The 27,512-nt window shown below is 41.3% G+C and overlaps 2 protein-coding genes and 1 long non-coding RNA gene across 5 annotated transcripts in view; 2 read left to right on the forward strand and 1 right to left on the reverse strand.

Annotated features, from left to right (window-relative positions):
• ARMC3 (armadillo repeat containing 3) overlaps window positions 1-7,103 on the forward strand; it is a 60,107-nt gene extending 53,004 nt beyond the window's left edge. For 2 of the 3 annotated variants that reach the window (XM_018075711.2, XM_018075712.2), the window contains exons 18-20: window positions 2,391-2,588; window positions 5,016-5,178; window positions 6,656-6,865. In XM_018075711.2, coding sequence (XP_017931200.1) covers window positions 2,391-2,588; window positions 5,016-5,178; window positions 6,656-6,865 — 571 coding nt within the window. Of the gene's footprint in view, window positions 1-2,390; window positions 2,589-5,015; window positions 5,179-6,655 lie in introns of all 3 variants that reach the window. The other variant, XM_018075710.2, reaches the window with a different exon arrangement.
• LOC108640232 lies at window positions 4,780-17,427 on the reverse strand. The gene is made up of 3 exons (XR_001921014.2): window positions 17,323-17,427; window positions 16,023-16,152; window positions 4,780-5,773 (listed from the first exon to the last, which is right to left on the reverse strand). It is a non-coding gene; the product is annotated as an uncharacterized LOC108640232 (long non-coding RNA).
• MSRB2 (methionine sulfoxide reductase B2) lies at window positions 17,095-26,952 on the forward strand. Its single transcript, XM_018075713.2, is given in 7 exon segments — window positions 17,095-17,270; window positions 17,272-17,328; window positions 17,397-17,544; window positions 18,765-18,871; window positions 19,852-19,928; window positions 23,823-23,970; window positions 25,892-26,952. Coding segments are annotated over 7 exon segments (777 nt in total). The 5' UTR covers window positions 17,095-17,138; the 3' UTR covers window positions 26,000-26,952.
• Window positions 26,953-27,512: the final 560 nt, after the last annotated feature.

The raw sequence follows: 27,512 nt of genomic DNA on the forward strand, positions 1-27,512 counted from the left end.
CATTCCAGTACAGCATTTAAGGTAAATACTGCCCAATGTTCATTTAATCCTTTTCTAAAGAGTATCAGGCTATTAAGCTATGTAAAATGGGAAAGAAAATAGGTGTCATGGCTGTCTTTTGATGGTAGGATATTGTATTGGCTGCCTTCTTCGTCACCCTGATGCTCTGGTGACCCCTTGGACTTCTATACTGAAGTTGCAACAGTACTCAGAAACAGCTTGGAAACTATTAAGTGCCATGATCTCTCCTTTGCAACATTCCTCTGCATTCACAGCAAGTAGTCTCACAAGTAGGAAAACAGCTTTGGGAAATGAGAGTGATGTTTTTTTCTGATGTCACAATTCCCACTGGTAAAGAAATGGGAATTAAAAAAAAAGTGGGCAGGAAAAAAGAGAGTAGAAGTCTACTGTAATGCTTACAAAATTGCTGTACAAAATAACAAGAGCTCCACAGTTCCTTATGAGAGAAGTATTAGACAGATATGATGAACTGAACAGTTGAGAAGTAAGGTAGAGACAGGTGTGGAAGACAACCTTAAAGCAGCTATTCCACCAAGGAACAGAACATAGTTATACCTGAGAGAAATAAGCAGCAATAAAAACCCCAAGCAAATCACTGTTCAAACCCATCCCTCTCAGGTGTTTTCTTCCTAAAAACTGGGAAGGAGGAGAATGAGTGATCTGAGACTCATTTGAGTAGATAGGAATAAGGAACAAATTCTCCTGCTATAGCACTGTAATTTAATGGTGCACTTTTTATAGGGAAAGAAAGTACTGGGAGGAGAGAAGGGATAAAGGGGAAAAAGAGAGAAAATGGTCAAGAAACAAGAATTATAGCATTTGTAGAAGTTGTTCCTTTGAAAACCTGCTAAGTCGGACACCAGAGAGTTTGGAATAATTAATTTTTTTTAAACAGGGCGTTTTTAACCATAGTGTATAAGTGTATAAATGGATAAGTAAGAGGCTGTTTAATATAGCATTATAAGGTTCCCTGGCTATAGTTAGAGTCAAATTAGATAAAGAAAACTGGTTTTTTTCAAGTATATGTGTAGTTAATAATCAGATCAGTTCATTTAAGAGGGTGATAATTTTTCTGTAATTTTAAGATTAAATCTTAATTGGTTATCCCTCTAAAATAATGTGCTTTATGACACCTATGAAAAGGGCTTTTTGAGAATATGGTAAATCTCAATGGGTTAAAGAAAAGTTTGCAAAGTATTCTGCAGACAAAGTGCTTGAATTCAACTACTTATAATGATGTACACCCTTTTGCTTTGCCCAGTGCCTTCCATCTTAAGAGTCCTGTTTCATTGTAAAAATTTTAAGAATAATTTGAAGAGCATAGAATAATGATAGTGTGTCCTGGAGCCATCTACTCTAGTGGTTCTGTATTTCTTTTTTTTCTCTTTCCTTCCAAGAACACCAGAAATACTATAGATTTTTAAAAAAATAAGACAGAGCTGTTAAATGAAGGAAAGAAATTTTGTCATATTTCACAGTAGAATTATTCAGGATTTATGCTGAAAAAGACATAATGCTTAAAAAACACTAGTTTCATGTGTTCCCACAAATGAAAAATCCTAAAGTGTCTGATTGTATAGACCTTAATGATACCTCTGGTAAGATACCGATTTTATAGTTGCTGCATTACTTGTGAAATGCACAATATTCAATCTAAGTAGAACAATCATTTCATTTATACTTCTGCTGGGTGCTTATGATGCCTGTTCAGGATCACAGTCATTTTCAGATCCCAAGCATCAGTGAAATATGAAGCACGAGCAATGAAAAAAAGTCAACAAACCCACACACTTCTTGTAAAATCTTCCTCTGACAAGCCATGTTGCAGCTTACATAACACTTGAAGAACCTGGACTTGCAAGTACAGAGATTATCTCTTGGAATGTCCTCTCAAGATTTCAGCCATGCTTTTGATACCATTTGTTCCTTTATTTTAAGTCCAGATTTTTATCAAGTAAAAAGTCACTGGAGGTCATGATTTTTAGTTCATATCCATTGGAACCAAACCATAACTGTCTAAAGATCTTTCCTCTCTGTATGTAGTAGGTAAGAGTCTCCTCCCCTAGATAACCCATATATGGGAAAGACATACCAGAGCCACTGACAAAAATAAAATGACAATTTACAACACTGTTAATGTAGAGATAGTGACACTTGGTTCCTAACCATCTCCTGCGGGAATGTTCCACAAGTGTTCTCTACAGCTTTATACATTTTGGATATTTGTTGTTAAGAGAAAAGATTTCTCCTACTTTCCATCCCTCCCTAATCAATTTGTGTAAATGTCCTGGTGGAGAACTACTGTATTTGTATTTGAACTTTAGAGATTACAGTATTCTAAATAAATGTATTTTTTTTTTCCATGTAAGAAAAGGAAAGGGGAAAACAGAAGAGGAAAAAGCAAAAGAAGTTACTGATATTGCATCTAAAGACCAGGAAGAAATAAATCTAGAAAATACACTTTGGCTACCGCCATCTGACATCATTTTAATGGATTACATTAATGATGCTTCCAAAACAATTCTACCACTAACTACTACCCGGGAACAGGTTGTGGCCCTTGCACAGTGAGTACCAAATTACATTCCAAAAGTTGAATTAGTAAAATAACTGTTTTCTTATCCAAGAGCAACTTTTCCAAATTCGGGTTTTTTCCCATTCTTAACTGGAATCCAAATCAGCTGTGTTCCAGCATGTGGACATGATTTTAGATTTTAAGCTTCTTGTTCTAATTCTGGTACTTTAACTTAATATTTTTGAAATAAAGTATCACTTGCAACAAAAAGATGTAAATTTTTCATTTTGAAAATATTCATACGAGCAATTTTAGGCTTTTTTTTTTCACATTTATATGAAACTGTACTGATCCTTTCCAATGAACACATCAGCTCCCTTTAGCATCTATATCATCAAGGAGCTCCAGAGACTCAGGTGCTGCAAAGCCTAAAAACACAAGTTAGAACCCCAACCTAACAGTCAAGACGGTTGCAGCTTACATGTATCATATCTGTTCTTTCTCTTACCGTGTTTCTTATCTACTTGGTTTGGAAGCCCCTCGGGACAGGAACTCTCTTGTATTTTGTTTTTCTATAGAGCCAAAAGCATGAGACAAGTTTTCTAATGCAGTTTTTAGATCCTGTTGTAATTAATATCCTGATGGTTTAATAGTGCCACAATATTGCATTGGTGCATGTACAGACTGTTGTTATCAATGTGTGATTCATTAGTTACACTGACTATTCAGCCTGGGCACCAATCACTGTCACCTCCAAGCAGTGTGTCTGCTTTCATCTTCTCCTTAGTTTAACCTTTATTATCTTAGCAGTTTCCTGGCTGCCTCCTGAATCTGGAGAGTTTGGTGTCAGATCCCACTGAGTCTCACAAAATTTGTTACTTTCAGTAACTCTCATTTTTAATGAAGTGGTCTAATGTGATATGAGGGATGGCTTTTCTGTTGATTGCAGAGTATGAAAGGACAGATATTCATCCTTAACTATCCAGCTGTGTATAAATCATGCTGCCTTCCTCAAGGTGGAATCCATAAAATGCTCTTTAAAGTTCAGTCTTCTAACCGGTGAAATACTTGCAGACACACAGCCCAGTGAAACAATCACGGGAAATTTAAGCAGAACGTTTTTTTTCTGGGGATTTTTCTGTGCGTGTTCCATTTTAAGTGGCTGCCTGAATAGCGTGTGTTCAACAGGGAGGGGAGGAGAAGGCAGCTGCTGCATCCCTCGGCAGCCTGGCAGCCTGGGCAGAGTTCCTGCTCTGCTCACCAGAGAGGGGGTCGGGCTGGATGAGGGAACACCAGCAGTGCTGGATGTGTCCTTTGGAACAAACACAGCGCACCTTTGCGCACACACGGCGGTGCTGAGCACGTCAGCTCAGACAGCTTTGCTGTGTTCAGTGGGGGCTGGTCATGGGCACACACAGTGAGAGGGACTGCCTGGAGCCCACACTATTCCAGCTTCACCCAGTAATTCCCAGCTTCAAGATACCACATCCAGCCTGCTTGATGATAGCTCCCCATGCCTGTGCTGTTGGAATCAGTGCTTCCTCAGCCCTCAGTTTGAGAAATGAGGCCTCAGAGGTTGCCTTGCTTGTGCTGTGCAGACAGAACCTGTTCACAGTTTCTGCAGAGGAGGAGATGCAGATTTTAGCTCCCTGTCTGAAGCAATGGCTTGTGATTTCCATGTCAGCTCTGTGACATCTTGTCCAGGGCGAGAGCCCCTCAATAACCCTTGTGCCTGTGGCTGGAGACACTGCAAGGAACAAAGGTCTTTCCATACAGGGACCATGCATAGGGTGGTGAAGGTGTGTGTATGAGGAGGTGGGGACTTACAAATCAGGGCTTGGTCTTGTGTGTGTGTGCTCACTCAAAAGACATCCTTTTGGCAGAGTTGGCACAAATTGTGAGTTCCGATCTGTTTCTGTGACTGAGCCACTTGTTTTAATGGATACACACTCACCTCTCACCGCCAAAATACAGGCTTCAGTGTAAGAAAGCACATGTAGAAGTACCTTCAATGAATACAGTTGCTTTTCTGTGTTGGAATCATTACCTGTGGCTTTATTTTTGTCATATATATTCTCAAGGTTTTATTAATATTTCAAACAAATGTAATATGTAGCTCACCTAATCTGTTACCTGCGAAGATGAACACTAGTTTCTGTAATTACTTCTCAGTAATTGATGATTTTCTCTGAGGACTTCATGCCTATACTAGACCTCTCCAGAATCTCTTCTGGCAGTTTTTGCACCTTGTTTTAGGTCTGTGACAAATCTGAATGACCTGAGTTATGGTTATCTATATTTATAGTAAGCATATTTAAAATACCAATTACTGAATTAAAAAAATTAAGCAAACATAGAGGGAGTATTACTCTCATATTTCATTCACTTACTGGTTGTATACATTTCATTTTGCTACATTTTTGTGATAAATACAAGAGGAACTGTCGATGTAATTGATCCCAGTATGCATTTGGAACAGGTTTGTTGCAGACAGGATGGGTGGCTCTATTGAAAGAGACAAACTACATGACTTCAGCTGGGAACTTCACATAAGTGAAATAGAATTTGAACTGAAATGCAACATTGTGCCTATCGGGAAAATCAAAAAAGGGACGTTCTATCACAGGGCTTTACTTTTCAAGGTACATTAACATTTATTTTGCAACATAACATATTGATTTTAAATGGATATTCAAAACTATACTTGCATCAGTATAATACCATATTTTTATTCCTGTAAATCTTTTGTATACGTTTTAGTAATTTTTCACCAGCAAAGTTGATTTCCCAGTGAATGAAAGCCAACATTGCCTCTTTCTGTAAGCATTCTTGTTGTCATTAAATTGTCTTAAGTGATATGAGCAGAATACTTGATAAATGGCAAAAAGCCAAAATATTTGATTTGGAGTCAAAACATTTTACGTTTTCTGTAAACTGTAGAATATGAATTATGCAGCTTCCTTCTTTTTCCATGCTGCAAATGTAAACTTGTTGGGACAATTTTTGTTTGGTATCTATCCAGTGTTCTATGATAGTATATAACAGCTTTAATGTTCTAGTTTCTTAGAAGTTCACAAGCATTAACTTCTGGGAAGTTTCATTTCTTCTTTCTTCATGTGAAGATATACTGGTGCAGTCTGGTTATCTGTCCCATACTTTTTCCTTAGCTGGATTTTTGTCTTTCTTGGATGGAAAGGAAAAGAGAAGCAAGGGCCTAGCACATTGAGCTGGAAGGACCTAGGAAAGAGCACACAGGAGAAAGAGCACAAACCTAAATTTATGGTATCCATTGGGAGAGAAAGTTCCCAACCTATTTTATGAATGGTCTGAGGCTGTGAATTAATTATCCTCCACTGTCTTAAGAAACCTTTGTAGGGAACAGATCAGCTCTTAAAGCCACAGCACTCTAAGCAATGGATATCCTTGTCCATTTGTAACAAGTTAAAAATCTTCCAGGACTTCATTCCTTCACAGCAGATGCATGGTGAGAAAGCAGTTTTGTAGCTGGAAACCATTATAGGTCTGTCTGTGATAGTGCAGCACAGAGGAAAGGCAGGTGTTTCATCTAGCAGGCACTTGCCTTGCATTTCATTGCTTCCCACATTTCCAGGGCTGAAAAGCAAGGAGTGTGCTTTGGAGCGAAGCAAGAGTCCTAAACTTACACTGATGAAAATGTTACATTTTTACACTTAATATTTCATATGAGCTATATGTGTGCAGTGGGCCTACACCTCACTGCATGAATACACTTCATAATACTATTCAGAATTAAGTCTTCCAACCAGAAAAAAAATACTGCTGGATATTGTGGGTGTTGCACTTCATTTGAGATCTAAAGGACTGGCTGATAAACAAATATATCATTATCTGAAAAGAGTTAAAATTAATATTTTTCATGATGTGCATTGAATACGCTCAAAATAATATTTAAAAGCCTACACTTTCTAAGCAGAATGAACAGTAAAGGTTTGCACGCTTGAGAGGTTTATAAAGTCTGTTTCAAGGAAACACTTCACTTTTAAGGTATTTGTTTGCTTTTTAAGCATCTCTGGGCCTTGCTGTATATCACAGAAGCTACATGGATGAACTGTGATTAACTACTACTTCTTTCATTTTTAGGTGATAGCGGACAGGATTGGCATTGGCTGTAGTTTAGTTCGTGGCAAGTATAACAGAGCTTGGAATGAAGTTAAATTGGTTGACGACTTTCCCAAGGGAATAGCTGGGCTTCTGCTTCCTCCTCAAGAATATATTGTAGATCTAATGTTTGAGCCAGGCTTTTTGATCAAACAGGGAAGTGCAAAAGCGGATCAATACAAACGTATTTAATCATCTTGACAAATTTCACCAAATAAATATTTTAAAGATGTTTGCAGTGCTGTATTTTTGAAACACAGGGTTTCATATCCAACTATCAAAAATAAGCATATCTGGTATGTTGTCTTAAACATTTAATTAAATGAATTTTTGGTATCCAGCTTCGATGCTTAGAAATTTTGTTAAATTTTTTTGTACTATTTTAAGACTAAACTGTAAAACTATAGATTAAAATTTGGTAATCAATATTTGTTATGTGCTAACATTAAAATGCTTATTAAATAGGTTTAGATTATTTCCAATACAGTATTTTTTTTCTTATTTTCCTTCTACTCTCATGCACATTTATAGAAACTACTTGTCCATGAAGCAAGAAAATATGACATCTGGTGAAATAACAAGTCACCTAAAAACAACTGAACCATTTTTGTGTGAAATAACCCAAGAAATGAGAATTAGAATGAAGATAATGGTACACTTTCAGCCTCTGTAGAAAACATCCCATATATATTTCTCAGAACTTGGCAGAGTTAATATTTACAGATAATAAGGTACTCTAGTTGAAAGTAAATACTGTTTGTCCTGGCACAGGGAAAAGCATAATAAATTAATTTGTGTGATTTCTGTTTAAATTCTTTATTTTTCACTTGAAGATAAAATGGACTCTGAGAAGGCAGCAGTTTTAGACAGGGAATTTGTATTTCTTGCAGCCTTGGGTAGTGTGGTGTTGCTGAAGTGTGGTGGTGCATCTAAGAGAGGTAAAATACTGGCTACAGCCAGTAACTCCAGTAAACACTTCCTGGTGAAACTGTCAGGAATGTACTGGAGTATTTCAGGGAGCACCACCATGAATTGAGTTTACCATAGAAAACTGAGAAAATGCCCTGTACAGCAGTTGGGCCAGTGCAGACAATGTTTTACAGAACTGAATTTCAGAAGAATTTCAGAATACAAACAACAAGGCATTTACTTCCTGCCCACCAAAAATGTGACTTAAAAATTTGTTGTCCGTGTTCATTTAGTTTTTTAATGTTTGCATAAGCAGAACCACTTGCATTGACCACTTTAGACTGAGGAGGTTTGTATCTGTTGTATTCATTACTGCTTATAAGCATGATCCCACCACTCCCCCTCCTTCCTCCTCTGACATGCAGCATGATTTCCTGGTAGCCCCTGGGGAACATTTTATCTTTCTGTTGTAAATTCACTTATATGGCTGCATGCTCATTTTTTTACCTTATGTTCAGCAGCACTCTAGACATTAGAAGGAAAAAGAACTCTGGCAACAAAATGCATGTTATGCTGGTAGAACTGAGAGGAAGGTGAGGATGTGTTTCTTATCATTGCTATGTAGCAGGTAGGGGGATGGAAGGTCATATGCTCTCCCTGACAGGTATGACTCGGTATAGACATCTACAACTTTGAAAGTGCAGTAAATTGAAGTAAAATAAGAATTAATTTCCTGCTAGCTATCATTTTGTATAGTTTTCTTACACTGGAATTTCATTATTTTGTATTGGAACCATAATGTTAAAGTGTGACTTACTGTGTTTGAGGAGGTCTTGAAAAGAAAGCAATTTCTGTTGTTTCTGATAAAAGTCAATATGGGGGGGGGGAAAGACAAAATGCAGTTTTTAAAAATAAAAATTGGGAAAATTCTAGACATATAAGCTCACTTTACATAAAATAAGTATCTAAACAAATAAAACCATATACTGTACCCTGCATTGTATAATGAAGAATTTGATGATCCAAAAATGTTGGATGAGGGTTGTTTCGTGTCAACTCAAAATTTTTAGTTTTGTATTATCTGAGTTCTGTCACTTCAAAATTGTAACACATTTGGGTGTCAGAAATAAGATCTAGGCAGAATATAAACACTACAATCTCAAATTGTTACTCTGAAAACTGCACTTCAGTTGTTAAGTAAGTCAAGAGATGCCACACTTTTTATTTGATGTTAACCAAGGACCTGTAGCTGTGCCCATGGCTCCAGTGAAGAATTCCCCCAGGCTTGAGAAGCACATCCCAGCTCACACTCATTCCAGAACTGAAAACAAAATGTTTAAACATTTCTACAAGGCTCATCTGGGTGCATATTCCCAGGACATGTCTAATACACTATTTGGCTTGGGCCATGCCTGAGAGAATTGATCACCTTCCTCCTTTTAAGGAGCAGATGGAGAAGGGCCTCATATTTCCTTTTGCAGGTTATGCAAGATCTCTTTGCCTATTTTAGAATAAGGGACAAAATAGGCTCTTCAGCAAAGACTCTACTAGAAAGTTCAGTGCCATTAGGTTTTCTGTGGAGGTCTAGCTGTGACCAAAATTCTTCCAGTCTATGTAAACCTTTAGAGCTGTCCACTGCTGTTCCTCGCTCCCTCATCCACGCTGCATAAAACTCCCAAAAGTAACAACCCCCTCCATGGGCTCCATAGCACGTAACATGTTTCCTTTCTGTGGTGCCAGTGTTGTGCAAGTTTGCTTTAAAACATGGTGCCAAGTTCTTGTGAAGCAGAAACTGCTCCAAAATCCCTTCACTCTTCTGTTGCAAGAAAGGCTAAGCTAACTACCCAACCAGAGACCTCAGTGCATGCTGGCTGGTACCACAGCTTGTGGTCTCACTGTTCCCCATTTCTTTTTTACTGTTTTCTCTTGCCGTTTCCAGGAGATATTCCTAGATTGTCTTACTGTTTCTGATACTCATCTCTTGTATTTTCTAATCTACATCCTGTCGTGGTTTAAAACCAGCCATTAGCTCAGCCCCACACAGCTGCTTGTGCTCTCCCCCTCTGGTAAGGTGGGGGAGAGAATCAGAAGAGGAAAAGTGAAAGAACTCAGTTTAATAGCTAAAGCAAAAGCTGCACATGCAAGCAAAGCAACATAAGGAATTTGTTCACCATTTCCCATGGGCAGGCAGGTGTTCAGCCATCCCCAGGAGAGCAGGGCTCCAGCATGCATAACAGTGACTTGGGAAGACAAACAGAATCCCAGAATCGGGGAGGCTGGAAAAGCCCTCTGAGATCATCAGGTCCACCCTTTGACCAGATACCACCATGTCAATTAGACCATTCTAAGTGCTGTGTCCTGTCTTCTCTCAAACACCTTCAGGGATGGTGACTCCACCACTGCTCCACCACCACCATAAATGCCATCACTCCAAATATCCTCCCCCTTCCTTCTTTTCCCCCCAGTTTATATATGGAGCACGATGTCATATGCTATGGAATATCCCTCTGATCACTTGGGGTCATCTGTCCTGGCTGTGTCTCCTCCCAGATTCTGGTGCACCCTCAGCTCGCTCACTGATGGGGTGAAAGAGGAAAAGGCCTGGGCTCTGTGTAAGCTCTACTCAGCAATAACAAAAACATCCCTGTGTTATCAATGCTGTTTCCAGCACAAGTCCAAAACACAGCCCCATAGCAGCTACTGTGACGTAAATTAACTCTATCCCGTTCAAAATCAGCACACATTCTTCTATAGATCAGCAGTGCTTCCTAGCTATAAGGATTTGAAGAAAAAATACCCCATGCCATAGCATGCTTTTAATTCCATTTTAATACGAATTTCACTGAAAAAGATGCTTTTAGTGACAGAGTTTGAAGGAAGATTCCTTAAAGGCCAGGTGTCAAAAAGATATTAAAAAGTCAAAAGGTTTTTCAAAATGCCAAGTCATTAGTTTTAATTGGCATTAGGGAACAAATTATGAAAGACTGGAGGTCTACTTAGTGTCCCAAGATGTAACAGATGTTGGTAATGATATCTGATTTCCAAAGCTGGAAAATTCTCTGGCAAACAGGCACTCTTAAGACACAGTTTATCCATGGTAGATCATGCAGAAGAATCATGTGCTGTGAGTGCCAGTTTCTTTTCATTACACTCTTTTTGCTGCAGACTTCTAATGTAATTAATGGGAGCTGCAGTACCAAAGAGAGAACTAGGTAACTGAAGGCTGGCCCTTAGGTGTAAAAATATGCAAAAAAGTCAAGGACTATAAGCCCAAACATTGTGCTATTCAGGAATTCCTAAGTATCAGGAATTGACGAACTGGAGCTTTGCAGCACTGGGCCAAATTTAATGTTGGGTCTAAGTATCTCATGGCAGTTTCCACAAGCCAAGTGCCATGTGGCATGTGGTACGGTTCTAAAACACAAATAAGATGAAATACAGGCCAAGTTCAGGATGCAGTGTTACATATGCCAAGGATCACACTGCTCCAGTGGTCAGGGCACCTTCTTCAGAGCAAAACCTCTGATCAGAAATCTGCAATTATTTACACAGGGATTAGTCTGTAGCTTTTGTTACCATGGGACAGAGGAGAGATGAGAGTCACAGATTCATAGAATGGTTTGAGTTGGGAAGGAACTTAAAGATCATCTCATTCCAACCCACCTGGTGTGGGCAGGAACACCTTCTATCAGACCAAGTTGCACCAAGCCCCATTCAACCTGACCTTGAACAGTTCCAGGGATGGGGCATCCCCAGCTTCTATCGGCAACCTGTTCCAGTGCCTCACCATGGGGCTGCTGCTGATTTAGTGCATTGTTGCCACTTGTTGTGTATTTGCTGACCACAGAAATTCAGCAGTAAACAGCAGTACAGGTTTCAGTCAGGTCTGTGTTCAGTTTTGATACTGAAACGCTGCTGAACATTAGGTGGGTGGGAAGGTATCTTTGCTTGCCACTCAAAAATTAAAGCAACACATTAACAAATGTGCTAGCACATGACCTACCATAATCGTCCTTGCTAGATGAATGGCAGTATGGTGTGGAACTATACATTAGGTGAAACCTAAAGCCTGCTCTGATCCTTTCTACCCTCTTCCTGTGGAGCAAATATGGACCAAAACATTTATCACAGCAGCATTGACTCAGTACTCTCTGTCTTTTAAAAGGCTCCTCACCTAAAGTTCCCACAGAAGTAGTTGTCCCTGCAGACCTGGCCAGTCTTTATATCACATGAATCTGGAGGAGAAGTTTTTGCTCAGCTCAGAGTTGTTCAGATAGGTCCTGAAAATGAAACCCAACTCCTGTTTCTGTGGGAACAGGATATGCTGGGCCACATTGCCACCAGGAACTCCATTTTCATGAAATGGAAAACCAGCTCATGCCTTGAGAACAGAATGCTAGTTTTTCCAACAGACAATTGGTGACCAATTTTTTTAACTGAATCTTTAAGTACTGCTAAAAGAATGAGTTTAAGGCACACAGGTAGTGCAGAACTGCACACTGTGTACCTGCACATCCCTTAAGCAGTTTTTTGAACTAGAGTCTCTTGCACTGCTTCTACCTTAATACGTTTCTTATTTTTCGAATCACACATCCATTTGATAAAATCACAATCTGCTTTTATATAACCGGGAAAATAAAACCCAAACAAAACAGCCTCCAAAAACACAGATACCAAATTAATTTTGAGATATTTCTCACCCTTCACTATCCATGTACTTTATCAACAGTCCTGTTTGTTACTCCATAACTCCTTCCCTAGTGAAATCAAGAGGCAAGTTCAGCCTTCCTGTCTGGCCACAAGGCAGGTGTCTCTCGCAGGAAGCTGGCAGTGTGTTCAAGTGCCCCATCAAACTCCCCCACAAGCTGGGTCACAGCCTTTAGGGGTGCTGAAAGCTCTGCTGAAGCTGCTGCAGACCCGGGGCACAACACTTCACACTGGTAAGAGGTGCTGGTTCAGGAGGATGTTCCACATAAAAAAATATAGGACCAAGATATTACTTCTTGACCTCTTAACTTGTTCAAATACATTCATTTTTAGTAGAACATTTCCAGAGGACAGGTGCTGCCAAGAGGTCTTACTCTCACAACACAAGTCAATCAGAACTTGAATTCCCAGTTAAACCATTCCTGCTGCTGGTGGGACAGTGGCAGTACAAAAGATCTGAAGGTCATTCGAAAGCAGGGAATGCACACACAGCCTCCTGCTTTCTGCTTATCTTCTAACCAAGAGCACTACAGTGAAGGTGAGTCACCAGCATAAAACCAGTGGGTGACTCTTCCAGAAGTGCCTGCATCTAAGTGAAGGTAAGATGGAGGAAATGCAGACTTTGGGCAGACTTTAAAGAACATGATTTTGTCCTTTCCCTGAATAAAAAATTCATTAAAAATAAACTTGGGGGCTTACCTATGACAGAAAGAAAGAAGATTCATAACTTCACTTATGTGAATCCCAGATTTAAAAATACATCTAAGATGAATGACTGGGAATAAAACTTGTTCTGGTGAGACCTTTTCCTCAGGAATTCCCGTTTGCTGGGAAAGAGGCAAACTCTGTTATCAGGGAAGTCAGTCTATTGAAGAGAGCCACTTCCCCAATCAGAGTGTGAAGCATGACATTTAAAATTATTAAATTTTAATCATTTATATAATCATTAAATCCTTTATATTTTACTTTTTTTATGATGCAATCATGAATGAGCTTTTTCCGCATTTGTAATGAGAGGATAGAACAGATGGTCAGGGCTTAGTTCAGGGTGTGATAAATCCATTAAGATAACCTACAGAAAGCTGCTGCTATGGCAGATGCTGCCAAATAACTGTTCGTTCGATGGTCTGTTCAGGCTTTGGGTACTGGGTGGAAGAACCATCCCACTTCTTCACTACCTTGAGGTACAAGGGATAGGAAATCACACACAAGACTGTGGAATGTATTATCGCTGTCTATGTGGTTCGAGAAATTTGGATGGTATGATACAGGGGATGCATAGGGCAATCCAGGGAAATAGCCTGGAGTTGTTGCTTCCCAATAGCTGCTCCTGCAGATACACATAGCCCATACAGGCCTGTGTGTCTACTTTTAGCTGAACCAATGGCCCAATTGCAGAGTAGAGTTCTCTAACAAGGAGTGGTTGCAAAATATCCATTTCACTTTGAATTCATGCCTTCGCTTGTTCTGCAAGACACTTCTCAAAACATTTAGGATCCTAGAATAATTTATGATGGACTGGACCTAGGGAGGGCATTTGGTCTAATCCAACTCAAAGCATTTGTCACAGTGGACCAAACCTGTAGGTCCCTTCCAACTGGAACTATTCTATCTTGTTCTATTCAAATTCCACCCTTAGACTCCTGCAGAAGGCTCATGCTTAAGCTAGTCCACCTATTTTTTTCTAAAAACAAAGGTCAGAATAATCAGGTATCCTATAACTTATAATTAGCAAAAAGATATATTAAACCATAAAGCAAGCAAAGCAAGAAGTTGTGTGTTCATTATTTCTGATGATGACTTTGCCTGAATCACATCAGACTACTCTGTAAATGAATCTAAGCAGAATCCCTGTGTCAGCTTCAGGGAGGTCCAGAGCTCTGTTCAGTCTCTCTGTGCCTCTGGAAACCAGCAATACCCTTTTCTGAGGTGCTTTGACACTTTAAATTTTGCTGAAATCCCTCTCCATCATTGGAATTCAGCACCAGAGCATTACCACATATCTTTGGATAGCATTTGCATATGAAAACAGTATCTCCACATACCAAGACCTCAGAGTTTTCATCACACCTGAGTGGCTAGGAACTGGCTGTGCAGTTGTATCAAGTCTATTAGAGCAGAAGGAAGACTCTGCTGAGGAAGAATGTGGAGTTCCTGCAAAAGCATTAAGGATTCTGTGGGGGAAAATGGAGCCCACGACAGATACAAGCTACCCCCGAAGGGCTCATGCCAGTCCCCTGTTCCTCATTCCCCAGAGACCTGGGCACACAGTATCACTACATAGGACAGATCCAAGATAAATTCTTGCATGTTGAGTTCCCATGTGTTTCAATGGGAACATCTCATGGGAGGGGACATACATTAAGTATGATAAAGTGAGCAGAAGAAAACTGATTGCATACAAATGCATACAAAATAAAAACACTACAGTTTCAGTGTTTTCTTCCATACGTAATAATGTCGAGGGGCTTTATTAACAAAAGCTGCGTAAGCAGAGGTCTGAATTTGAGCAGGGTTCATCTGACTTCTTCACTTCACTGCTTCCTGGCTGACTGCTCAGTATCTGCCAGCGTAGGCATTATGTGATGCTCTGCTTGTCCCCAAAGCCATCAGTCAAGACAGAGCCTGGACTGGGAAGTGGTTAGAGTCCAAATAAATATTAGCAGGATAGTCTGGACCGTGCCTGCTTCCCTCCTACTCTCGCCTTCACCCACCCACACACACACTGCTGCTGCTGCCTCAGCACAGAGTAACACTTACAGGAGGTGCTGAGAAGCTTCTCCCCCATCTACACACATCTAATAGGACATTTTGTGACCTCTCCCTGGATGCAGCTTATGTACATGCTGGAGTCAGGTGACATTTTTAACAATAAACCTGCTGAATTACAATTCAGGGAGAATTTACTTGAAAATTTACATAATGTAGCTAGGGGAGACTTTTAACTGCTTCCCCTTGTGCATAAGGGAAAAAAAAGGGAGGAAAATTAAGTAACAGCCTAATTGGTTTTTATAACAGTCTATGGAGAGAAATGCAGGCCGGATGTCTGCCTAGCTACACAGCTCGGTATGTGCTGTAACTATGGGAGGCAATATTACAGGCATGACAGGACAATGATTTGGTTTTTCAGGACCAAAGATCTGAAAAATTAAATACCTCCAGCCAGGGGGGTTGTTTACCACTTGAGGAAGGCCTGTCATGCTAGTTTGGATGAATGCAGGTCAGGCTTCTGCTGGAAGGAAAAAGGGAGGATCTGCTTTGCCAGTGCACCACCTCAAATGTGGATCATGGCTGCTGGGATGAATGGGATCTGCCTCTTCCACCACCACCCTCATTTTAATCAAGGCGTGGTTTGCAATGAACTGGGTGACTGAGGGGATGATGAAGCTTGGGCTGATGTGCCTGATGCCTTCTGCTCCTTCTGTTCCCACTGCTCCCCTAGGTGCACAGCCCAGGTGCCTGCTCCCCTCCTCCACAGCCCAAGGAAAATGGCACAGCAACAGACCTGTGTTGGTTCCATTCCCACTGCCTCAAAAGTGCTGCATTTTGGGATGGTACACTTAACAGCCACAAGGAAGATATTGACGGTTTGTTTTTTATTTAATTTTGTCTTTAAAAAAATCACCAGTTAAATCAATGTCAATTACATGAAAACATGCAAGTTTCAGGACTAATCACTTTCTCTCACCCTCCTTCATTTCCCAGATACTTCAGGGAGAACTCCATTGATTACCTGTCCTCCTCAGCAGCAAACACAACTTGAGATCAAGACCAGGAATGTGAGGGAAATGCCTCTTCCACAGTTGAACTGGAGACAGAGTGACACCATCGCCTGCCACCATTTTCCAGACCGAAGCCATTTCCTAGAACAGGGGGAGTGTCAGACTGGCTCTCTCCTCTCCAAAGGCCCTCTAAAATGTACCATTTCCCTCCTAATGCATGGCTAAATGACTGATATAAGATGCCACAGGAGAAGTGGTTTGAAAAGACCTTTGATTGTTACTTCCCCAAATGGCCGAACGTGGCAAAATGTTGTCCCTCTGCCCCAGCACGGATGCTGCCCCCTGCGAGCACCAAGAGCCCTGGCAAAGCCCTCTCCTCCCTGCCCAGCAGCACTCCTCTCCTAATATCCTGAGGACTCACAGCCATTGCATCTCCAGGATTTTTCTCAAGGTACTGTGGCTTCATTCCACAGTGTCTTATTACACAGGACAAAACCATAAACCCACTGTGTGCCCTCTCTCCCCTACTGCAGCAGGTAGTGAATGCAACCATCTACGAGCCTTGCTGATATCCATCTTTTGGTGCAATACTTTGTGGAGCCAAGCAGAGGGAGTAATTAGAGCCATGGTACTGATAATGTGCTGTGCTGGATATCCTCAGCTGCCTTTGAACTCACTGTCTTAGACATAAGGACGGTTCAATAAATGTGTATATACAGGACTGATCACGCAACACTATTTTTTTTTAGCTTTGATTTCAGAATTAGGCTAGAAGAACTAGACTAGAAAGAAAGCAATTTTCTATTAAACACCATTATTAGTTTTGTTATCCAATGCAATTAAAACAGTTCCTTCCACATCCTTCAGAAACGATGAACCAAATCAGAAACGGAACTATTGGGGGAAAAAAAGCAGACAGTAGCATGAAGGCTTAACCTGGAAAACTAACTTGTGTTTAGGTTTACCTTTTAAGGACAGGAGGCCAAACTAAAACACATGTCCTACTACAGGTATATTTATAGACCAAGTCAAAGCAGCTGTGACTGCAAATCGCACCGCTGACAAGTACCCCTCAGACAGCACAGCACCTTCGGCATCGCTCGCTCAGCGAGAGCAATGCCTGTAACATGCATCCAGGACAGCAAGAGCACTTGGGCACGCAAGCACCAGACTTGTTCTCCTTAAAAACAACCTACAACGGCTGCAAGCAAACGCCTCAGCAGGATTTTGTTATATTTATGGCTGCAGCGATTGTTGATTTTTTTAAGCTGGTCTCTTTGCCTCTCGGTAAGAAGCGATCGAAACCTTTACCTGCAAGTGCTGCATCGGCATTTAAGCGAGTTCTTTACTCGCTGCTTTTATCAGGTCTGACAGCTCAGGCTGAGCGCACGATCAGACGCGCCCGGCGCGTTGCCCAGTCCCGCCCCCCGGACATGGCGGCGCGGCTGCCCCTGAGGGTGCTCGGAACCCGCGGCCTCCGCCTCGTCCTGCTCCGCTCCGGCGGCTGCGCCCGCGCTGCCCACAGGGGCACAGGTACCACAGGGGCACAGGGACCCCCCACAGGGACCCCCAAGGGCACAGGGACCCCCAGGACACGGGTACCCACAGGGGCACAGGTGCCCCCCACGGGTATCCACAGGGGCACAGGTATCCCCGGGGCATGGGTACCCACAGGGGCACGGGTACCCACAGGGGCACAGGTTACCCCCACAGGGACCCACAGGGGCACGGGTACCCAGAGGCACAGGTAATCCCCCGCCTGGAGCTTGGGAAGGGGGGGAAGGAGCAGGAGCTGCCCTGCAAGGGGAGGGCATCCCCGTCCTCGATGTCTTCTGGCCGGTTAGCACGCTGTAGGTTTTCGTCTTGAACTGGCCGGCTAAACTCTGGGGTTTTTGCTTAAACTATAATTTTCAAATTCACACACACACACCTGCCAAATCTCACCTCTGCATTGCAAGAGATGAGTGCAGGCAAGCATCGCTCAGGAGCTGATTTTTTTTCGAAGATCCTGTGCTGATGGGAGATAGGCAGGGAAGTAGTTCCCCACCTCAGACTTTTTGATTAGGAAGGTATTAATCTATTTTACTCGCTGTTTTTCAGCCAATCCATTAATTCTTTGCCAATTCCATACCACCATAAATGTTCTACGTGATGAGTACAGACTCACAGGAGGCGTTACTGGAGTTTTGCGCTGTAATGGGTGACTTCTGCCCTCCTGTTGTGTGTCCCTCACTTAACTACAGCCCCTTTCTCTTGGTCTCTAGGTGTTTCTTTCTTCCAGTGCTCCTTCTTAGCACTGCTTTTCATTGGGGCCTGTGAAAGTTGCTAGTCTTCAACGGCTCATAGGTGAACATTAGTTCTGGTTTCTGGGGGTTTCCAAGAGACAAACTCCAAACCTTTTAGTGATACCCGGGGATGAGGAAGGAGCAGGAGCACTGCACGAGCAGTTATTCCAAGCCAGAACAGAAGGTTGTGCAGGGAGAGTGGGAGGTATTTTGGGTCATAGGTGCCTGTTTCTATTATAAGCCTTCCCAAGTGTTTTGCTGGAGCTGCTGTCTAGATGTAGCACATCAAATGGAAAGCAGATGCAATGTCCTGCATTCCCCCCTGCTCATGTCCCTGAATTGCTCGCTGTGCTCTGTCTACCCATAGAAACTTGGGGAGAACTAAGATGATGATGGAAAGCATCAACGCAGTCTAAATTAAAATGGTGTTAAAAATAATACAAATTATCTTTCTACATCTAATTGAAGACAAAGGGTCTCTGACTAAACAAGCTGAAGCAAGTGCTGCTACAGACTGGAAAAAAAAATTGACTCCGGAGCAATTCTATGTTACAAGAGAAAAGGGAACTGAACCGGTAAGCAAAGGCACTAATGCTGTCCAAGGGTAAACCACCTCCTCTGCCTGCTGGGCTGAGAAAAACCTGCTTTGGGGAGATGTGACCACTCAGTTGCTTCGCAGGATTTCTCCTGCCTTCCTGTTGATGAAAGTTAGACTCATTATACTGAATGAGGTGGATTTTGTTCTGACACAGACTGGTTTGAAGATGAAAAAGCATTCTGCATTCTTTTCATATTTTGTTGGGTTTTTTCCTGGGATGCTTCGCTGCCAGCTCAGCAGTCTGTGTGGCAGTAGTGGAGCCTCTCCAGAGGGGAGGGAAATTGTATTTTGTCCTGTAGTCTCCTTTTTTTGACCATATATAGATTAGCCATGGAAATATTATACATAGCACTCCATTCAAGAGATGGGTTATCCCTCATGTGCCAGATCACCCACCTACCTTGTCCCCATACTTTGTTTCCTTCTGTGATGGAGGCCATGTAGTGTTGTGGATGGAGCACTGACATCCACAGCCCAGAGCCAGGACTTCTGCATGCATGGATCATGCACCATGGGATTAAATCAGTTAACTGCCCAAATTCATATCTATAAAATAAGGATCTGAGTTCCAGACCATGCAGGAAGGAGGAGAGTCCCTCTATAGAGCCACTTTAAAGTTGTGGCACTCCATAGCAGAGCCATGGTCTTTGGGATCCTGCACATTTCACCAGTTCCTCGGAGGTCACGACTCCGTCCCTGGTACCTGGATGATTTATGCATCTGACTGGTTTCAAGGTTTCCGGGGGTAGGGGGTAGTCTTTCTTCACTATTAATCCAAAGGCATCCTCCCCTTCATTTCTTTGGGCTGCTAATGTTTGTTCTTCAAAGCCCCCCTGTGAAGCCTTCTTTTTATGGTTTTTCTCCTGTTTTGAATCTGATTCCTACATGCTTGTTCCAGATGGTGAGCTTTCAAAGACCTGCATTATTAACTTCTCTTTTTTCCTTCCTTTTTAAAAGCCATTTAGTGGGATCTATCTGAATAACACAGAATCAGGAATATACTACTGCGTGTGCTGCAATGCCCCACTCTTCAGGTAACATCCTTAGGATTTCATAGTGTCTTTAACAAGCCCTAATTGTGGCAGGAGGGGCAGTGTCTTTTCACGAGCAGAAGTGAAAAGGAGGAGGAATGGAAAGAAGGACAGTCCCTACATATGAGACCTCCAGGATACCTGTGTTGATACCTGTGCCTTTTCCTCGAGCGTGTGAGGGGCTCCAGTGGCCAGCAGACAGTTGCTACATTATGGTCTGTCTGTTTCTCCTGCCACACACTGTTCTTGTGGGTTGATAATAATTCTCTGTTTAAGAGATCCTTAAACCACAGGCTGCCACAAATTATGTGTATTTGTGCATTAGTATCACTGTGTTCTTGTGCTCCTCCAAAGTCATCTTCTGCCACTCATGCTGCTGGGCTATGGAGACCTTTGGTCTGCCTTTGTTTAGCTGTTGTGATGGTCTTATTGCTGGGTCCCTCACACTGGAGCTAAGACCCCCACCCTCTACTTGTTCCTTAATTGAATTCCACTATTCCTACTTTTTTGCTTAAATCTACTTTTTAAAACCTAACTGCAAATGACTGTGCTGTTAACCCCAGTGCTCTTTGCAATACTATATATTTTGCAACTTCATTAACATCTAAGTAAAAGGAAATAGAGTGCCTTGGAGTAGGATATGCAGTGGGTGTTCTGTTCTCTGTAACTGAACCAGAAAAGACAGTTTCTTTTGTTTTTGTTCTAGAAAATAGCCCTTTTTTGTTATTATTCCCAATTCAATGAAATGCAGCTGATATGCCCATGTTTCTGAAGACTTTAAAGGATGCATCACAAATCAGAGCTTCAGATGGGAAGCTGAGGAACAAGAGATCTGGATAGTAAGAAAGGAGGGGAAAATGTAATGGCTGTATTGAAAGTAAACCTAAAGTAAGCAATTAAATGGTAAAAATGGAGGCTGATCATTTTGAATGGTTAATTTTTCTTTGGCCAAGTATGGAAAACTGTTGTTATGCAAGTATGCATTTGCTTAAATGTATCTTTTTCTGTAGAGGTTTGCTAATAAACACTTTTAAATAAATTTATTTCCAAAGTTCCAGCATTAGAAAATATTCTGAAGACAAATACAAAACCTAATAATACCTCTGGAAAATTCAGATAAATTAGAGACATTTTAAATTACTAAGCTGTGGAAGAGTTCCTTCAATTCCTTCAAATTTGCCTTCAATTTCGGCATCTTTTATATTAGACAATAGATATTGACAGATCAACATGAAGAGAGACAAGCACTGGAGGGAATTGCTTCTGCTGCTAAACTAGTAACAAATCGACAATATAACCAAACAGTCAAGCTGCTTTTTGCACTATCCAACTCTCAGAGAATATAAGTACTTTTGTTTAAAGCACAAGATAATGCTGAGCCTCACAGACAAAAAAAAATAAACTGTCAGAAAAAGAACCTCGTAAGAAAATTTGAAATTATTAAATGTGCAAAATGGTCCGGAAATATATTTTCCATTGATGTATTATGTTGTGGAGAACACTAAAAATGAGAGGGGGAAATGGTATTGGATAAGAGATTCATTCATCATATTTATTTCCTAGTCCATTAAAAATGTCCTTTCTTTTTCAAATGCATTAGATCATTAGCTACAGGTAAACATGAAGTATTTCTTCCTTTCTTTGAAACATGTGTATATACATTTATACCAGAATTTATTACCTTCTACTACCAAATATTCATTTGAAAGAGTTGGAAATACATGGAACAAACCCCTAACTTTATAGATAGCAAATTGTGGTGCTTTAATTAAACCTCAAACCTTCATCAAACCATAAACCTACAGCTGAGATTCATACAGCAAAAAGCACTTTTTAGAATTATCTGGATTCCATCCAGGATGACTGAAATAGGGATCAAAGTAAATGACATGTGCTGGAGGAATGGCGTGTCGAAGGCTAATCTAATGCATATGTTTAGGGAAAGTCCATTTATCCATAAATTAAGTGGTGAAATACTTCAAAGGACAAATATTATCTTGAACAGCAATATTTTTGGGTACTAAAATGTTTCTATTAGGGAATCTAAGTGATATTACTGTTAGTAAAACCACACAGAGGCCATTTCTGTTGAGAGCTAATTTAACAGCTCAAAGGATTGTTCCTTTAGCAGTGGAAAACATCTACAATAAACTTAAGTATTGTGAGTGACATGTAAGGGACAGAGTCAGTCAGGGTCAGATGCAAAACCCACACAGTGTTAAAGACCTTCGGTGACTCTATGGGGTTTTAGAGAGGATCTTTGTATCCATGTATGAATACACATAAGGACCCCTGTGTCAAAAAAAAAAGAGTTCTAATAAAAGGGAATCAAAACAGATAAATGTCAGGGAAACTCAGAAGTCTTGTACAGATATGTGTTCCCCCAGGTTATTCTTGTGGTGGCTGGTAGGCAGTGTTAATGTGGTTTTGTAGCATAGAAAGCAGGCAGCCCTCTTTGGCTGAAAAGAAACAGTGCTGGAGCCCTAAGGACCTTCACATACAAAGGCAGAGTCCACAAACTGCATTTGCTTCAGTGCAGCCTGTTTCTGTACTGTGTCCTGTTTCTCTCCAGTTTTATGGAGGGGAGGAGGAGGAAGGAGAGCATTTCTTATGGGTATTTGTGCATTGATGTAAAGGACTAAGCAACAGCCCTCACAAAAACTAGCCTTTGGTCATTCTGTGCTTGCAAGTCCTCTTTTATTTCCAGAGTTGCATTGCTCAAAGACAACGCTGTACAGATGATTATAAAATCCATGCTGATGCACACACTGTTCTTTGGGTTGGATGTTTTAAGCTTTTTGCCTAGCTTGTTTGTCTTGTCTTTTTAAAGGCACTGCAATCTGTTTTCAGCTTTTTCTTCACTGTGTTAATATCCCACCAGAATATACATGATATACACTACATACTTTGTTTTAAACTCAGTCTTAAGTAATGGACTAATCCCCTTGACCAAGAGCTGCTACTGGTGTAGATGTCTCCATCCACCACTAGATGCCAGTAAGAGCATTGAGTTTGTGAAACTGGGAAAAAACTTAAATCGAGAGGAAATGGTTGAGGTGAGTCTCCAGCCCACTTATCTGAGAAGTATGTGAATCTATCTTCTTTTCTTGTTCTAGCTCACTCTAGGTCCCTCTCTGATAGGAGAAAGTCCATATTGCTATTAAAGCTTGCGCAGTTTTAAGTAGGAGGGATTATCTCAATTCTGTACTAAATCCCAAAAATATTATCTGATTGTGTTTTCCAATACACTCTAGGTTTTAATATGCAGCTAAACAGCGTTGGTCATCCTAGATGTGAACAGGAGGCAATCCACAAGTTGACAGTGTGTAATACTGTTTCTGATTATTGCAATTATCTCTTGGGAAAAGTAGATCTTTGTGCTGTGAAGATTTCTCATGGGTTGATTGATAGTTTGAGCAAGGCTCTGTTTGATTTTCCAAACCAGCTTGATGGCTGGCTGCCAGACAAAGCCATCATCATCAGGTGTGAGCCTGGTCTGGTGGGCCAACCCAGGCTTTGTCCGTTCTTCGTTTCTTCTTGTAAACTTTCTGAGACAGTGCTATATTGGGCCAGGCTTTGAACTGCAACTTAGTAGGTGTGATTCAGCTAAACACCATGCTCAGTTGTTGGGAAAACCCTTTTCCAAGCTTTATGAAATGCCAACCTGTCTTTGAAATAGAAACAGTGAGGCAGAATCTCCTGCTGTGGGCTGATCGAGAATTCCCTTTGGAAAAGAGTTTCCAGCACAGTCTGATGCCAGTGAGAAAACTTCTACTGTGCCAAATATTATTAATAGTGGTACAAGACAGGAATGAGGAGAAAAACCAATGTTCTTAATAGACTTTTTTGTAACATCTCAGTTATTAATTAACAAGAAAATCTGGTTTCCTCTTGTAGCTCAGAAAAGAAGTACAATTCTGGGACTGGATGGCCATCGTTTTCTGAGGCTTATGGTACTTGTGGCAGAGATGAAAGTAATACCAATATCACGAGACGACCAGATAACTCATTGGGATTAGCTAGAACTGAAGTTGTCTGCAAACAGGTATGTTTATTTTGAAAACAATATGCAAAGACACAGGTCTTAACAAATATGTTTTCTTTGTGCCCATGAAGGAATCTGCCTAAATACAACAGTGAGAATTACAGTATCACTGGAACCATTCTGTCTGACTTCTTGGTATGAAACATGAGTAGAGTATCAAATATAGGCAGTCAGTTTGGTGGGAAGAAAAGTATCTGACTGGGGAAAGTAGTTGTGCAAGTATAGCCAGGGGCTGAAAATTTAGACAGAAGATTTACTGAAAGGACCTCATGCAGGGTGTGACAAGAGACAGTAGAAGAGACTCTGAGATAGGGACCATGCATTTGGCTCATCACAGGGACAGTTATTCCTAGTTCAGCTGCAAAGTATTTGCTGAAGATGTTCTTAAAATATGCAGAGATGGACATAATACAGCCTTACTAGGTAGTGAGTTGTAACCTGCATATCTTCCTACAGTTGGTTTGACATTGGGGAAAATACTGTTTGCAGCTGTTGAAGCTTATTACTCTTTGCCCTGCATGGTGGTGGCTGTGCCCTGCATCTCCACAGCTATTTTCTGTGGATTCTCATGGTTCACAGAAGCCACCCTTCTGTCTTAATTGAAATTTTCATAATATATTGAGAAGTCTAGATACTTCCAGTTATTTCCTTTATACCTTCTGGCACTAATACCTTTTTTACTTCCTCTTCTGGAATCTGCTTGTTTGGGGGGCAGGTATTTGCCTGCTGGCTGGGGTGATTACTCCAGGTTGTATTACTAGTCTCTCCCTAAGACTTCCCCCCACCACAATTCAATAGTGAATTAATTATAGAACTTTCTTAATTCAGGATAGCACAGTAGGTACCATCATAATGGTAGTCCATAATTGAAGTGGTAATAATGCAATAATAATGGTTTCCAGTCACCAGGGGTGTTCCCCGGGGCTCAGTATTGGATCCAGTCCTATTTAGTATCTTTATTGATGATCTGGACAAGGGAATCGAGAGTATCCTCAGTAAATTCAAAGACAACAGCAAGTTGGGTAGGACTGTTGATCTACTGGAAGGTAGGAGGGCTCTCCAGAGGGATCTGGACAGGCTGGATCAGTGGGAAGAGGCCAATGTTACAAGGTTCAACAAGGCCAAGTGCTGGATGCTGCCCTTGGGATCACAACAACCCTGTGCAACTCTACAGGCTGGGGGAAGAGTGGCTGGAAAGCTGCCCAGCAGAAAAGCACCCGGGGGTGCTGGTCAACAGCAGCTGAACACGAGCCAGCAGTGCCCAGGGGCCAAGAAGGCCAGTGGCATCCTGGCCTGAATCAGCAATAGTGTGGCCAGCAGGAGTGGGAAAATGATTCTTCCCCCTGTACTTGGCACTGGTGAGGCTGCACCTCCAGTACCATTTTCAGTTTTGGGCCCCTCAGTTCAGGAAGGGCATTGGGGTGCTGGGGCGAGTACAGAGAAGGGCAGCGAAGCTGGTGATGGGTCTAGAGGGCAGCTCTTATGAGGAGCAGCTGAGGGAGCTGGGGGTGTTCAGCCTGGAGAAAAGGAGGATCAGGGGTGACCTTATCCCTCTCTACAGCTGCCTGAAAGGAGGGTGCAGCCAGGTGGGGTTCGGTCTCTTCTCCCAGGCAACTAGCAGTAGGACAAGAGGACATAACCTCAAGCTGCACCAGGGGAGGTTCAGGCTGGACATCAGGGGGAATTTCTTCGCGAAAAGGATTGTTAATCATTGGAGTGGGCTGCCCAAGGAGGTGGTAGAGTCACCATTGCTGGAAGTGTTCAAGAAATGACTTGGATGCAGCACTGAGTGCCATGGTCTAGTTGACAAGGTGGTGATCAGTCAAAGGTTGTACTCTGATCTGAGAGGTCTTTTCCAACATAATTGATTCTGTGATTCTGTAATAATGCAATAATAACATGGTAATAATTTCTGTTGCAGTGTGACGCCCATCTAGGCCATGTGTTTGATGATGGTCCCACACCTTCTGGGCAGAGGTTCTGTATCAACAGTGTTTCATTAAACTTCAAACCAGGCTCTGGTCAGTGAGAAGTGGATCTCTGTGGCTTACAGAATGTCCTTTCTCTGCTTGTACAGCATGCTTGTGAAAAACTCTCATGCTTTTAATATATAACCCAAATTTTAGTACTTATGCCATAGTAGCTTTGTTTTCCAGCTATTTGTTAATAAAATACATATTTTTGTCATAACTCTTTTGCGGTCTGTTTTTTCATGGTTAGTGTGATGTTTTGATCTGCTTATTGTATTTTTAAATTTAAAAAAATCTGTGCAATATTTCACTTTAATAACTTTCATCATTAACTGTATTGAGGCTGCTGAAATGACACGCTCTCCTGAAACTGTCTATTCTGACCAGTAATTGTGGCACCCAGGAACACAGATATACATGGCTGATCATGCCACAGCTTATACTTCTGTAAAATCATCATATCTTTCAAAAGAGAAGCAAAAATAATGTGAATCTTCAAATAAGGTTTGGGGTTTTTTTCCCCTCTACTGTGAGAGACCTTTAGCCAAGCCAAGTGACTTTTCCATGAACCCACGAAAGCAAAGTCGTCCTGAAGGAGGGCCTAATTAAAACTATTCCAGGCAATGGAGCCGGTGGAGACACTGAGTCTTTTTTCTTTAAAATCAATTATTTTGATTCTGAGTCCAATAGCAGAGCTGAAATAGGGTTTGCTCCAGGAACTTTCTCTTGCAGCAATAATATGATAATAATGTAATGATATGTGTAATATTTCCAGACTTCTGTTATCATTTATGTATTTCAGAATCCAAAAATAAAAATGAAGGTGAACTTCACTGTATTTGGGGAAAATAAGTCAGCATCAAAAAACAGGTTCAGTAAAATTATGCTTTTGCTGAAAACATGCCTTGTCTGTTCTTCCTTGTACAAGTTTGTAAATACTTCTGTATTCGCCCAAGCATTGTCATTATGGTTTGCTCTAACAGAAAAATAAATCCTATTTTTGTTAAATTGAGCTTTCCTGCTTTCAGATTTTTTTTCCAGAGAAAATAATCTCTGAGTCAGAACATCAGCTTCACTAAACTGGCTGGGTTTAAATGCTTCCCTGCTGAGAGTTACTAGGCAACATCTCATTTGGCTTTACCTATAACAGACTGTTTCCATTCTCCCCACTTTGGTTGCCTCAGTAATAAAAAGGATGTGTTCATTTACTAGTGTAGTCTTAAATCTTTTCAACGGACCTCTATTGCACTGAATTTACTTTTAGTCTTTCTGTCTTGGAGCTCTGCAATTTTCCATTCTCCTGTACTTTCTGCAGGAGAACTTTACAATTCCGTAACTTTTAAAAACATCAGAGACAGCTATTGCTACAGCCAACCTACACCAGAATGGCACAAAGGCCACCAGAGGTGTGAAGCAGCTTGAATGAAGCAGACGCTGGCTGCTGGTTTTACGTAGTGTCACAGAGGGTGAAAGTCACATTGTCATCAGAGGTGTCTGTTAACAGCAACAGCATGGTGCTTGCTGTGCCTGTGCTGCACCGGGCTCTGCCACGCACAGGTGCCCTTGAATCAC

Source organism: Manacus vitellinus, unplaced genomic scaffold (assembly GCF_001715985.3).
Source record: "Manacus vitellinus isolate BGI_N305 unplaced genomic scaffold, ASM171598v3 scaffold_3_pilon, whole genome shotgun sequence".
Taxonomy (NCBI): Eukaryota; Metazoa; Chordata; class Aves; order Passeriformes; family Pipridae; genus Manacus; species Manacus vitellinus.